General features: G+C 36.4%; 1 protein-coding gene across 1 annotated transcript in view; it reads right to left on the bottom strand.

The window, feature by feature from the left end:
- LOC108366860 (uncharacterized) overlaps positions 1–7,502 on the bottom strand; it is a 12,140-nt gene extending 4,638 nt beyond the window's left edge. The window contains exons 1-4 of the mRNA XM_017621339.1: positions 7,341–7,502; positions 5,743–6,818; positions 656–764; positions 266–351 (exon numbers count right to left, since the gene is read on the bottom strand). Coding sequence (XP_017476828.1) covers positions 266–351; positions 656–764; positions 5,743–6,476 — 929 coding nt within the window. The 5' untranslated portion in view covers positions 6,477–6,818; positions 7,341–7,502. The remainder of the gene's footprint in view (positions 1–265; positions 352–655; positions 765–5,742; positions 6,819–7,340) is intronic.
- Positions 7,503–13,375: the final 5,873 nt, after the last annotated feature.

Here is a 13,375-nt window from a genome sequence, read left to right as displayed (position 1 = left end):
AGAGGAGAGGAGAGGAGAGGAGAGGAGAGGAGAGGAGAGGAGATGATGGATGGGGTAGGATAGGATAGGATAGAATAGAAAAGGATATGATAGGATAGGTTTAGATGAGATAAGATAAGATAGGATATATTTTGACAGTATCGAATTGGGAAAGATAGATAAATAAAAGGAGGACATGGTTAAGGTTAGGTTAGATATGATTGAGTAAAATTTGATAAAGTTAGGTGAAGTTAGGCTAGGTTTCATAAAAGTAGAAAATGCGTACCTCTGAGTTCCATTTCTACTGGATAGCTTTGTGTATTGCATGTCTTGCTGTTCCCAGAATTTGTCGATAAACTGTGGCCGTTTTTGCTATGAATATGAATAAGGAGTAAAAATCGGTAACAGAGTAACATTCCGTCAATTGCGAAAATTTTGATTTTTAAACAATTTTGCCTTTCGGGACCAAAAAGCTATTCAAACCTGTGTTTTTAGCAGATGAAATTAGTTACAAAAATATAAATTTTAAATAGCTTGAATTGATTTTTGCATCACGATATGCTTATTTAACGCTTCATAGCTTATATTCTAGATTTAGACCAGTATATTTTTAACTAATAGTTAAGTTCAATTTTAAATTTTAAATTCCAATTAATTCGACAATTCGCATACTCACCTTCGTTTTAAACTTTATAATTCGATATATGAAATTCTCTCTCGGGCATTTGTCGCTCGCATTCGATACGAGTTCCGCTTCTTGTTCATCTGTTGCACGTTGTTGACGCCTAAAAGTAGACAACACTCACTTTGTTCATATGCAATGAATGCATAACATATGCTCAAAAGGTGAAAACAAATAAAAAATTGCTGCCGCTAGCATGCTCGTACGTGAATGAACGCAAACCACCATCAATATCAACACCAACACATTAAATTTAATATACTCATGTGCATGTAGAAAAAAGAGCATATGTTTATGCATTTGTGCTTGCAAAAGGGGTTGTTGCAATGTTATATAGCGCTAAACATAGTACGCTGGCAAACAATGCAGTTAATGAGCATCGTACATCTTTCCCTCGCTCCTCTTTCGGTTCTACAGCGAGAAAACATGTTGCATGTCAAACATTTGTACATAGTACATTTTCAGGCCACTGAACTCATAAGTATTTACTTACATATATGTATTTAGCATATCATAGCATAACCTGTTTGTAAGTGCCACATCTCTACCCTACCCACAATGGCTGGCAGTTGTGCAAGTCGGCGCCGGTTTAGACGCTGTTGCATCGTTTTCGTCAGCAGTTCAAGTATGTCTCATCTGATTGTGGCTGAAGATGCACTTTTTGCGCCACTGTTGTTGTGTGTTCGTGCAGAGATAAGTGATATTTATGTTAAGCTAAGGCGCTTGCGGTTGCAACTAAGTATTTAGGTAGGTACATATGTATGTATGTTTACTATCTAATGCAGTCTGCCAAAAATTTTATTGTGTCTGCTTGTTGGTGCTGTGAAATGGTGGCACAGTGCGGTCTGTATCTGGTTGGCTAAAAGCATTCGCTGCCCGAGGTGACCCAATTAGGCGTGGTAGCGTAGCTTGTGCTGTTATGTAGTGAGTTTTGATTTATTCAGGACTACATGAAATTTTGGCATAGCCAGTCAAGTGGGATCAATGTCTGAGTTTATATTTTGAAGTAGTTATTTATGGGATAAGCGTAACTACTAGTTGCATAGTTAAGAGGTGTCGTTTTTGTGAAAAAAGAGCACAAGGCAACCCTTGCTTGCAAGAGAAATATATACCCGTTCTATTATTTCTTGAAGAAAGAGTGAGGCAAGAGCCTGGTGAAATATCAGATGTCAAAATTCCTTGGACACACACACGAAATAATCGACTTTTTTTCTTGACAGTTTTCTTGAGAGCTGCATACTGGCCAATAGGCTGAAAGATGCAAAGCAAGAGGACTGAACCGCAGAGCAAATCAGCTCTAAGGCTTGAGCAGAATCTTTCCTGGAGAATCATCGGGAAAAAGCTAAAGCTGACCTCCAAAAGTGGAAGCGCACGGAGGAGCAAACAAACAAGGAGCGCAAAAAATCCTCTGCCGACGTGGCGGGGGAATCGCTCTTCTATGCTGTGATCGACCGATACGCTGTAAATTGGGACCTGGTAGCTGGGAAGCTCCGAGCTTCCAACTCATGACCGGAAGGCTGTGAAGTTGGAGGAGCCAATGGGCAGGCGAAGAGTGCCAGTGATGGTTCTCAATAACGAATCACTTACCTCCTTATCCAACCTCAATTGGAGGATGAACTACGGCTTTCAAGCGCCATGTTTATCGACAGGAAATCGAGCCTTAACCGCCAAAATAACGTAAGCGACATTTTTTTAATTTTTTTATGCAGAAATGCATCTACATACTCTAGGAAAATTTCTGCATCAAAAATAAAATTTTGAAAAAAATTTCGCTTACGTTATTTTGGTGGTTAAGGGTCGATATGTCGAACAAACCGAATGCTCTATGGACTGCGAAGTCGCGTCCAGCTGCGACACGGTGGGTCAGCACTTTGAGTGTATCGCTCTCAGCGATAGGTCAGACGACGTCAGATCGCTGACCGATAAACTTGGCCTTGACGAAGAGGGCATTCCTCCATTATCTGAGGCTGATGATGCCAATTGTATGGTCATAGGACGTCCGGCCAGACATATTGAAAACAATATCAGAAATAAATCTCCACCACAGCAAAGCGGCGTCAGCCGCACTACTCCCCCGTCTCCCTCAAAGGGAAGAGGACAACGTGCTTATCCAAGAACCTTGGGTCATCAAAGATCGTGTTTGCGGCTTAAGCAGTAAAGATTATCAGGTGATCTATACAAGAGACAAAGGTAAACCAAGCTGTGACTAATTAGTAAAGAAAAATATTAATGTCTACTTTCTGACACACTTCAGCGATGCAGACACCACAGTGGCCGCACTAGAAACCTCAGGAAGGAAAATTTTGATTGCCTCGTGATACATGGCACATGGCCAGCACTAGTCACACAGCTAATAATCGAAGCAAGCAAGCGAATGCCCATCATCATATTTGGGGCAGCTGGAACACAGACGATCGAGGTGAGTCACTTTTCGAATTGTTATTAAGCAATAATCTTAGAATATGTAATGTTAGGGATACCCCCAATTTTCTAACTTACCAACGAAGGGAGGTACACGCCTAGAGAATTCGTAAATCGCAAATTCTAGACTCAGCAGCAAGCTAAAACGTGTGCTGTTTCTTCAAAGAGCTTGAACAGAGATAACGGACGCCCTTTAATTCAAGTTTTTAATGAACCTGTGAGTTCTTTTGAAATTACCACAATTCAATTATCTACGTTCTGGGGAATGAGTTAAAATATCTATAAAACAGAGTGTAGCTTAATTTTATTAGCAACAGCAGACAAATTAAAAAGCGCAAGGGAATCGACGGGAGTGTGGTTGCTGGGGCAGAAAGCAAACAAATATATTGTAGACACAGTAAAAGCTTAGGCACATTTTCCTGACTGTATGTATGTAGATATGTATGTATGTATGTGCAATTAATTTGCAAGAAGTTAAAATAACCAGAAACGTGATACTTGAAGGTTAAACAAAGTACGCTTAAGGAGAGCTTTGGCAATCTCTTGTATTTACGAGTATACATAAAATAGGAAGATGCTGCAGGCGAAGGCGTTGAATAAACTGCGCTTGAGTAAATGAAGATGTAGAAATCGGAAAATGATGAGTAAAAATGCAAACATATACAGTTGCCCTTGCTGGCAAAGTAACAGAAAAGCCAGAAGGTAAGGGGTGTACTTGTGAAGTCATCATATTACTTTGTGGCCATGGGAATAAAGGTCGAGCAGCTGGGGTAGATAGGCACACAAACACATTTCGAATTATATTTGATCTGCCTGTTCTTCTTTCTTTTTAAATGTTTCTGAGTGCGTTATTCATGCCACTTTAATGTAAAAATGCGATACAACTTTTGATCTCTTTATATGGAATGGAACTGTTCAGTTTTGTTCGAGCATGTCCTATGAAGACAGTAAGTGTTCCCCTTTATACCCAAACTAATATGAAAAGAAACTAGTTCCAGGTAGGTGCGATTCTAACCGGTGATAGTAAGCTTGCTGGGCGAATACTCCCGCCCCATTAGAAATGTATTTGATTAATTGGGTAATAAATACCCAAATGTACTGCACTCGGACTAGTCTCTGAGTATATAAAGAACGCGTGAGTAACAGTTGTGGAAATCATTGGACGATTCAGCTACATATGTACATGCATATATAAATAGGTTTGGTTACAAATTGAACATTAATTTCATTACATTTTATCCATTTTGTCGGGTCCAGTGGGCGATTTTATTCTAACCATTTCGCGAATAGTTCAGGACTATTTCAGGTTCATTTTGTGACTGATTTCGAACTACCCCAAAGTAGTTCGTCATACTAGACCTAAAACTTTCCTGATGCAGTCCTAAAGTGGTTCTGAAAAAGTCGTTAACTTGTACCGAAATTTTCTCCAACAAGTCTTGAAACGGTCCGGAAATGGGCCTTTACTACCTGAAAACGAACTCGAATTAGTCCCGAAATCGTCCGCAGCTTATACCGATATGTTCCCTAAATAGTCCTGAAATATTCGTGAATGATCCCGAAATGGGTCTGAAATAGCCCCAAAATTATCCTCAAATAGCCGGGAAGTAGTGTTGAAATGGTCCTAATCTAGTCCCGAAATGGTGCTCAAATTGCCGTAATTAGTCCCGAAACGGTTCCGAAATGGACCTGAAATAGGTCTGAAAGGGGCCTAATATTGCAGTGAACTATCCCGAAATGGACCTGAAATATTCCTAAAATAGCCGTGAACTGGCCGCGAAATTATCACGAAATGACCCTAACAAAGTTCTGAACTGCTCCCGAAACGATTCCGAACAAGTCTGAAGTGATCCTAAAATAGTCCTAAAATTGCCCTGAAGTAGTCTAGAAGTGAAAATATCGAGAACTTGCTCTGAAATGATATCCAAGAAGTCCACAAATGGTTCCAAAATGGTTCCGTAGTAGTCCCAAAATGATCTCGAACTAGTCCCGAAATGCTCTCGAGATAATACCGATATGTTCCATAAATAGTCCTGAAATAGTCGGAACTATCCCGTAATGGACCTGAAATAGCCCCAGATTGGTTCTCAAATAACCGTGAACTAGTCGTGAAATGGTCCTGATCTTGTCCCGAGACGGTGTCGAAATGATCCCAAACTAGTCCCGAAATGGCCCTGAAATAGTTCTGAACAGGTTCCGAAATGATCCCGAACTAGTGCCGAAATGGTCCCCAATTAGTCGAAAACCAGTATCGAAATGATCCTGCAATAGCTCTGTGCTGGTCCAAAAATGCTCATCTTTACATACAAGAAGTAATTACACATTTTCTGCTGGGTTACACAAGAAGAAGCTACAGATTTCATACTGGGTTAACGCATATTTTACCTACACCGAGGACTAAGTTGCTTATAGATCAAAAATGAATGTATGGGTGCATGTATTATAACAATACTTTTGCTGAATTAGAGAAAATTAAATTTTCTACCAATTTGGCGTGCACACAGCGCAATTTTAAACACTCATACATTTGTATTTATGTGTATGTATGTTTGCATGTTTAAGCGTACATCAATTTGCATCCATACGAGCACGTTGCGGAGCAGCCATATTATACCCAACCAATGCAATTAGATTTTAATTAAGCACAAACGCGCGTCACTTACCACAAACAGGATGTTGCGGTGGTGGTGCTGGTCGAGCTGCCGCTGCCGCTGCCGCCGCCGCCGCCGCCAAGTGCATCCTTTGCCATACAACGCCCGAAACAGGAGCCCATTGTTGTTAACGGTGCGAGCTGCTGTGGCAAATGTTCGCTTCCAACAACAAATTCTAAAAAATTGGCTGCTGGTAGATGCGTTTGAGTTTGTTGAATGGTTGCTCCTGCTGCTGCTGTTGCCGCAAAAGCTACTACCACGTTCGGATTATAGCTGCCAGCAAAGGGTAACTCCGTTAGGGCAAAAATAACAAGCGCAACATTAGCATAGGAAATCAGAGTTAAAGTGAAACGAACGCTTGTCAGGTGGGATCGGTTAACGTTGATCCGGCTATGGTTACAGCTTCCGGTTGCTGCCGCAAAAGTCAGCTGTGTTTGTGGCCACTTATTCTTCCTTTGACACGCCAATCTCCCCGCCGCTTTTCGTTGTTGGTATGCTAAACTTATTACACGCACAGCTGCTGCGCTGTTGTTGTGGTTGCTGTGCGCTTTTGTTTTTAGCGTAAACGCTAACTGCTGGGTTGCCGTTGCTGTTGTTGTTGTTGTTGTTGTTGTTATAGTGGCTTTTGCTGTTTGTATTGCATTTAATTTGCTGTTATTTTTTTTTATGTAAGCCCTGTGTGCCTCAAATTTTCCACAACAAATCCAGCAACCGCAACGCCGCCACGTACGCGCATCCATTTGCATAGAAATGTGCGAAATTTTCTTCTGCTGCAGGATAATATTTGCGCAGGAAATCGTCGTTTTTCATAGAATAACTGTAGTTTAGACATTGATGATTCTTTATTCGTTTCTCTTAAGTGCAACACGAAGTATTTGTTTTCGCATTTGTCATTGTTATTGTTGTTGCATTATAGCTCTTTTTGTTATTGTTGTTGTCGCTGGTGTTACATGAACTTGTCTCGCCGCCATTGCTATGACTTGCTGAGTTTGTTAAAGTGTTCAGCGATGGCATTGGCTCAGGTCAAGGATTTCATAGTGGCTTGCTGCTATTGAGCTCCACAAAGTATGCTTTAAGAATTACATATGCTACAGGAAAACAAGTTTTTAACAGCTATTTACTAAGTTTCTGTCATTTATACACAACTTTTGGCAATTTTTTTTTTGCCCCAAACACTTGCACAGTGACACAAACGTACATACACCACTAACTGCAAAGCCACTTCAAAACAAGTCCCAGTACGTACACACGTCAAGCACCATCAATTAAGGCTAATCAATTTCTCGGGCCGTAATTTTTCATTGCATACTTTTATGAGCCACACAGCTCACACATTCTTTTGAGTACATTTTTTTCCACAAAAACTTCCACGTTGTTGCTCGACTTCACAGTTAAAAACAATTAATTCACATTTCACCCGTCGGCGTAGGAGTAGTTTTTAATAATTTGCTTTTTTCGCCTTTGTTATTTTGTTCACTTGTCACGATTGTGTCACACTCACTTCCATACTCGTTTGTATATTAACACAAAGCAACTTTCAACCACAAATCAACTTGAACATGGTCAAAAGACAAAGGCAAAGGAAGTCAAGCAAAAACAAAGGGGCTCACCCGCAAACACGATAAAAGTGTGTAGTCAAAGTAAAAAGAGAGAGCCTCAAAGGCCCCACCACCTCTGTTAAGAGTCGAAGTCACAATAGCTGTTAGGTGGGGGGAGGCGCTATCTATGGCTCTTGTCGCTTTGAATGCGTCACGTCACTGCATGACACCGACACCAACGCCACAACTCGTGCAACTGGCGTCCTACGTTGTCGAGCATTCAGTTGCAAGCAGTCATAAGCTGTGTTGCCACACAATTTTTTATTATTTACCAAAATCACCGAAAAAAGTTACCAAATTCAACAAAAAATTACCAAACTTATTTTATGTGCAGAACTGTACAAACATACATACCGAGCCCTAACCGCCAAAATAACGTAAGCGACATATTTTTTTTTAAATTTTCTTTTCTCTGCGTCAAAAATAAAATTTTGAAAAAAATGTCGCTTACGTTATTTTGGCAGTTATGGCTGGATATGTATGTTTGTACAGTTCTGCACATAAAATAAGTTTGGTAATTTTTTGTAATATGTTCAAACTTGTTAAAATATGGTACGGCTATAATTTTTTCGACCACTGTATGTAAACAAGTGACAAGAAAATACATCAAAAATTCAACGCTTGAAGGAAAGCTTTCGACTCACACAGAGTGAAGTCCCCCGCTGAATGCCGTAGCTTTTTGAATGAGAACATACATATTTACGTATAATTCTACTCATATATATGGTTTGCTGGTACACCGGTAAATTGATAGTAATTGCAAAGCTGACGAACTGACAGCGAAAGGAAACCTTCCAGGAAACCTTCCGGGAAAGGATGCGGTGGATATACTTAGCAATAGCCACTGTCAAGCAGTTTGTTAAAGATCACATCATTCTAGTAGCCAAGGAATGCTGGAACAACTTTCGCCTTGCGAAACCTTCAGGATTACTTGGTATTTCTATAAAAGGAAATGCTTACGGGCCACTTACTAATGTGGAATCAGAACCTATATTGACCTATTTGACATGTGAGACCGAATCGAAAAAGTTACCAAATTGAAAAATAAATTACCAAACTAGATAAATAAAGCAAAAAATTACCAATTTTGGTTAAAAATTACCAAAGTGGCAACGCTGGTCATAAGCGTGGAAAAAAAGTTCACTACACACACACTGTGCAAACAAAAACGCTAAACTTGCAGGTGTGTGTATGCGAGTTAGTGATTTCCAGCGTGACCAGGCTAAGCGTTTTGAGGCTAGATTTGGCATACATATAATTTTACGCCACAGCCTCAGAACTTCAGGACCGTCTTCGCTACTTTTTTCGGGCCTTTTTTACTTAAAATATTCATAACAAAATTCGAAGCGGATCATTTAAAAATAAATGCCAAGTTATACCAGAAATTCTTAATATTATTTATCGTTCAAAAATTCCAATGACAGCGCAGAGTACCATTTCTTTGCGAAAATACTTCCTTAGTATTTTTCTTAGGTTTTTAAAAAAATTATACTAAGAAATTTGCTTTAACGCTTTAAGTACCAGGGGAAACATATTTCCCAAAGAGTCAGTCCCCTCATAAGGAAACTGCGTACGTTTAAGTAGACTTACATTTCATATATTCTATCTGTGCTATTTTGATCAAAAAATGTTAGAATTTTTTTTATCAAAATTAGAAAAGTAGCGAAATAATTTTTTAGTTTTAGTTTTAGAAAAAGCTGCTTTTTAAGATTATTTTTGGGAAAAGTACTTTTTACGAAAAAACAGTTTTTAGGAATAAAATATGTTAACGCAAATTAGAAAAAATTTACCTGATACTAAAAACAAGTATTTTGTGGAGAAAAATAATATTATTGCAGTGAAAGTTATATGTTTCGAGAAAAATTATTTTTGGAAATAAAAATAAAAAAAATTATTTTTTTAGAATAAAAATTTCAGGGTAATAAGTAACTTTTTTATAAAAAAATATTTTTGGTGGAAGATCAATTTAAGATGTTTACTGAAGAAATAATGCCTATCAGAATTATAAAACCATTAACCCTATGCATATACAAATATTTTTGGGCAAAAAATGATTTCTTTGGGGAAAACCAAAGTATAAGAACACATGTTTTGGAAAAAATTTATTCACAAAACTCAGAAAAGATAAGAAGACTAATTAAAATTTTTTTGTATAATATAAAAGTTGGAAAATTAGTTTTTAATCAAAATTAAATAACATTCTAACGAACAAATGATTATTTACATTGATTTTTTTCTAAGAACTCGTTTATTTAGACATCGATTAATAAAATTGTTTGGGTTTTCTATTTTTAAACTGAACTCCTTTTTGCATGTCCTGAAATTTTGCAGCCGTTATAAGCTTGATTTACGTACATGTGTATGTATGTATGTTATTGTGTGTTTTGATGAGAATGATTTAAAAATTTTTTTCCAGAAAATCGCTATCGCGCAACTTATCGAGTGGGCGAAGAGTTTTTGAGTAATGAATACACTGACTTCTTTATAACTTATTACTTTTTTTAACGTATAGCTTTTTCTAACCTTTTTTCAAAACCAATTTAGCTTCGCTTTTTGTGATCATCTGGTCACACTGTTAATTTCATTGTGCTTTGACTTGCTCTTGCTTTATTTTTGACTCTGGGTGCTCTTCGTGTGTTTTTTTGTTTCAATTTCCCGCCTATAGGTGTTTGTTTTATTTTCGCATGGAGTGCATCAGCTGTTGAGCTGTCAAAGCGACAATGTGTTCGCGTTGCTCCTCAAAGGAGCTTTGTGAGTAGTAAAATGTGGAGCTTGTGCTTTAAAAGCTACCAAAAGGGGTAATTTTCATTGCAAGTGCTGAAACGAGCTTAACGAATATTAATTTTCTCTAAGGTTTGGAACTAACTTTGCGCTTAGGCGGTCCTTCAAATGAAAGTTTTGATTCCAAGCAGTGCTATGTAGAATTTATTCAAAGCTTTCTATTAGGGCTGTCCCACTGCTTGATTAATCTTACTATTAATTAAAAATTATTTAAATCACTCAAAGACGCGATTAATTTAAAGCAGAACTTAAATTACGTAAATAATTTTACTTTTGCTTAAGGGCTAACAGTCGAAAAAATAGGATTAGAAGGAAATAAATTTTTTTCTGACCCAGATTGAACGTTATAAGAACAATCGTATTTAACGTAGATAAGGTTAATATTTCGGATTAATTTTCGAAAATTAAAAAAACCAAGAAGTTAAAAAAAAGTGTTACGATTAAAAAAATGTGTTTTTCTTTAAGAAGGAAGTAGTCATGCCGATACGTAGGGAAACAATTGCATTTTTTTTTAATTTCAGTAGTTTGAAAAAAAAACGGCAAGAATTTAGGATTTATAGATATTCGCTCTCAACATTTATAAAAGGTTCATTTGAAAAAAAAAAAATTAAAAATAAACTTAATACTTAAAACGCTTATTTAACACGAATAATTAATTAAATATAGCAAGCTTACTTTAAGTTACTATTAAGAACACTTACATACATGCTTGTTGGAAGGTGCGTGTGTTTCCTATATTTTAAACAGAGAAACATTTATTGAGCTTGCGGCTATTCAAGCTTTTAAAGTTTAATGTTAAAACGAACCATTTCATGCGCGCCACGGACACGGTTTTCGAAACGAACGATGAGCTTTTAAAACGAAACGGCACCGGAAATTTGCAAAAGTAACGACCAGCAACGCCAACGCAACTGGTGGCCATTTTAAATAGGCTGCAAACACCTACATACATAATTTTCACGGATTTTCACTTAATTTTGCAAAACGCGATATTAATACTTGCTTTTTAGTAAAATGCCCTGTTTAACACATTTTTCATCATTCCGCCATCTTTGAAGTTGCTTCACTTCTGCACTTCTATTCACTACAAATTTAAATAGATTTGACTAATTACTACCGTCCGCGCACCGCATCGAATTTATTACAACCACGAGCGACAACTTCAGATATTACACTGAGGTTCTTCCGTTGGTGATGTACAAAAGCTTTGGAAGGCTTGCAGAAAATGGCGAGCGACCAANGTGAGTGCAAAACTGTAACATCTGCCTTAATTTACATTTTGGTCTGCTGGTTTTTTTATTGTTGTTGTATTGACTTCAAATCATTATGAGAGAGGGAGTAGGGACGTACCAAGAAGAATATTCAACAAAAGGATGAAAGTCGTTAGAACTTGGAAATATAGCGGTGGCTGAAACAAAAAGTGTTAAACCATGTTACAGTTTTGCTCGTCACTGTATATACTTAGCCTTTACTCTGGATTATGATATATTAGTGTTAGTGAAGGTCTAAAAAAGTTTCAAATCTAAAATTTAAATGATAAATTTGTGCAATGGAAAGACTAAAGGTCTTACGTTACATCTGCCATTAATAAATAAATAAATATAAATATAAAAAATATTTTGTTTTAAAATTAAAAGTTAAATTTTTTTTCTGAAAGAAGCATTCAATCACCCTAATTTGATGAACTTAAAAAAATACTCAAATAATAAAAAAATTAAAAAAAATAAAAAACAAACAAAAATAAATAAAACAAAAAAAAAATACAAAAGCGAAGTTTAAATTCGTAATTGACAAAAAAATAAAAATCTAAAAAAAAATTTTAAAATGAAAAAAAAAAACGTGAAGCTAGAATTCACAATTAGAAAAAAATAAAAATATATCAAAAACAAAAACAGAATTAAACAAAAAATTAAAAATAAAAATGCGAAGTCTAAATTCGTAATTTGTAATAAAATATAAAAATAAAAAAAAATACAAAATACCAAAAAAAAGATAAAACAGTAAAATTGTGAAAATTATAAACATAAAAAGAAAAACAAAAAAATATACAGATGCCAAAAACTTCAAAAAGTGAAGTCTAAATTCGTAGTGTAGCCTCCTCCAGGTGGGCTTAGGAAACTACATTTTATGTAGGCTCACTACAGGCGTATTTTTTATTCTGGCTGTATCGGATTTGCCATTTCGAATACTTGAAATCTAACTTTAAATTCGTGATCAGTGAGACCAAAAATCATAAAGTAACAAATTTCAAGCCAATCCGATTATTTGACACAATATTGTCCGCCATATTGGATCCACCATTTTGAATTTTTAAAATCTATCTTCAGATTCGTAATCAGCGACCACAAAAAACCCCCTGTAGCAAGTTTTAAGACATTCCGATAAGATTTCGAATATTGGCCACTTTTTACCGTTTGCTGGTAGTGCAGTGGTAGAAACGAATAAGAGGATGATTATCGATACTATTATAACCGGAGTTCGATAAAAATAAAATGAATTTAAATTGTTTAAAATGGAATAAGTAAAAAAAAAATAAATTAAGTAAAGTGAAATAAAATAATAATCAAAAAAATCATGCCTTAGAAAAAATATTCTTTTTAAAAAAAATAGGGGTGGGGTGGTATACAAAAAAACAAAATTTTCGTAGTCCATCCATTCACTCCAGAAATTCTTAAGTTTAGAGTTTTGCATTTACTTACTCCCAAAAAGAATCTAGTCTTTTCATTTTTTTGCTAAACATAGAAATCCGCGAAAGGCTTTTGCTCGCATATTACCTCAAATAAATATTTGATAAGGACTAGTTCTCTGGCAGACGTCAGAAGCATATATTTGCAAGCTTTTACTCTATTAAGTTATTTGTTAAAATAATTGCCGACTTATCCAAAACTAAAATTTTGCTATAAATATTCGCTGATAGATAGTTTAGATAAAATTTGCCATCCTCTACTTGAGCAGTTAACAACAATCTTGAACTTAAAGTGAGTGGGTGTTGGTAATTGCCCTGTATACTGACAGTACTCAATGAATTATTCCTACTTTTTTCCAAAACCGGATTTCGAGTTATTCGAAAAAATGCAAGGGTGATGTAGATCTTTGATAACAATTGTTTGTGACATGTTAATGAGACAAATAGTACTACAGGATTTGGAAAACTTGGTAATTTGTGTAGTACTCAGTTGTACAACGCGTAAAAGTGATCATAACTTTGATGCCGATTTTTGAAACAAATTTGTGATGAGCGATGAGGCACGTTCTCACCTAAACAG

Source organism: Rhagoletis zephyria, unplaced genomic scaffold, assembly GCF_001687245.7.
Source record: "Rhagoletis zephyria isolate East Lansing unplaced genomic scaffold, Rhagoletis_zephyria_1.1 Rzeph_scaffold_00041, whole genome shotgun sequence".
In the NCBI taxonomy this organism is placed as follows: domain Eukaryota; kingdom Metazoa; phylum Arthropoda; class Insecta; order Diptera; family Tephritidae; genus Rhagoletis; species Rhagoletis zephyria.
The sequence above is the reverse complement of the archived record's forward strand: the minus strand, read 5'-3'. Positions and strand labels throughout refer to the sequence as shown.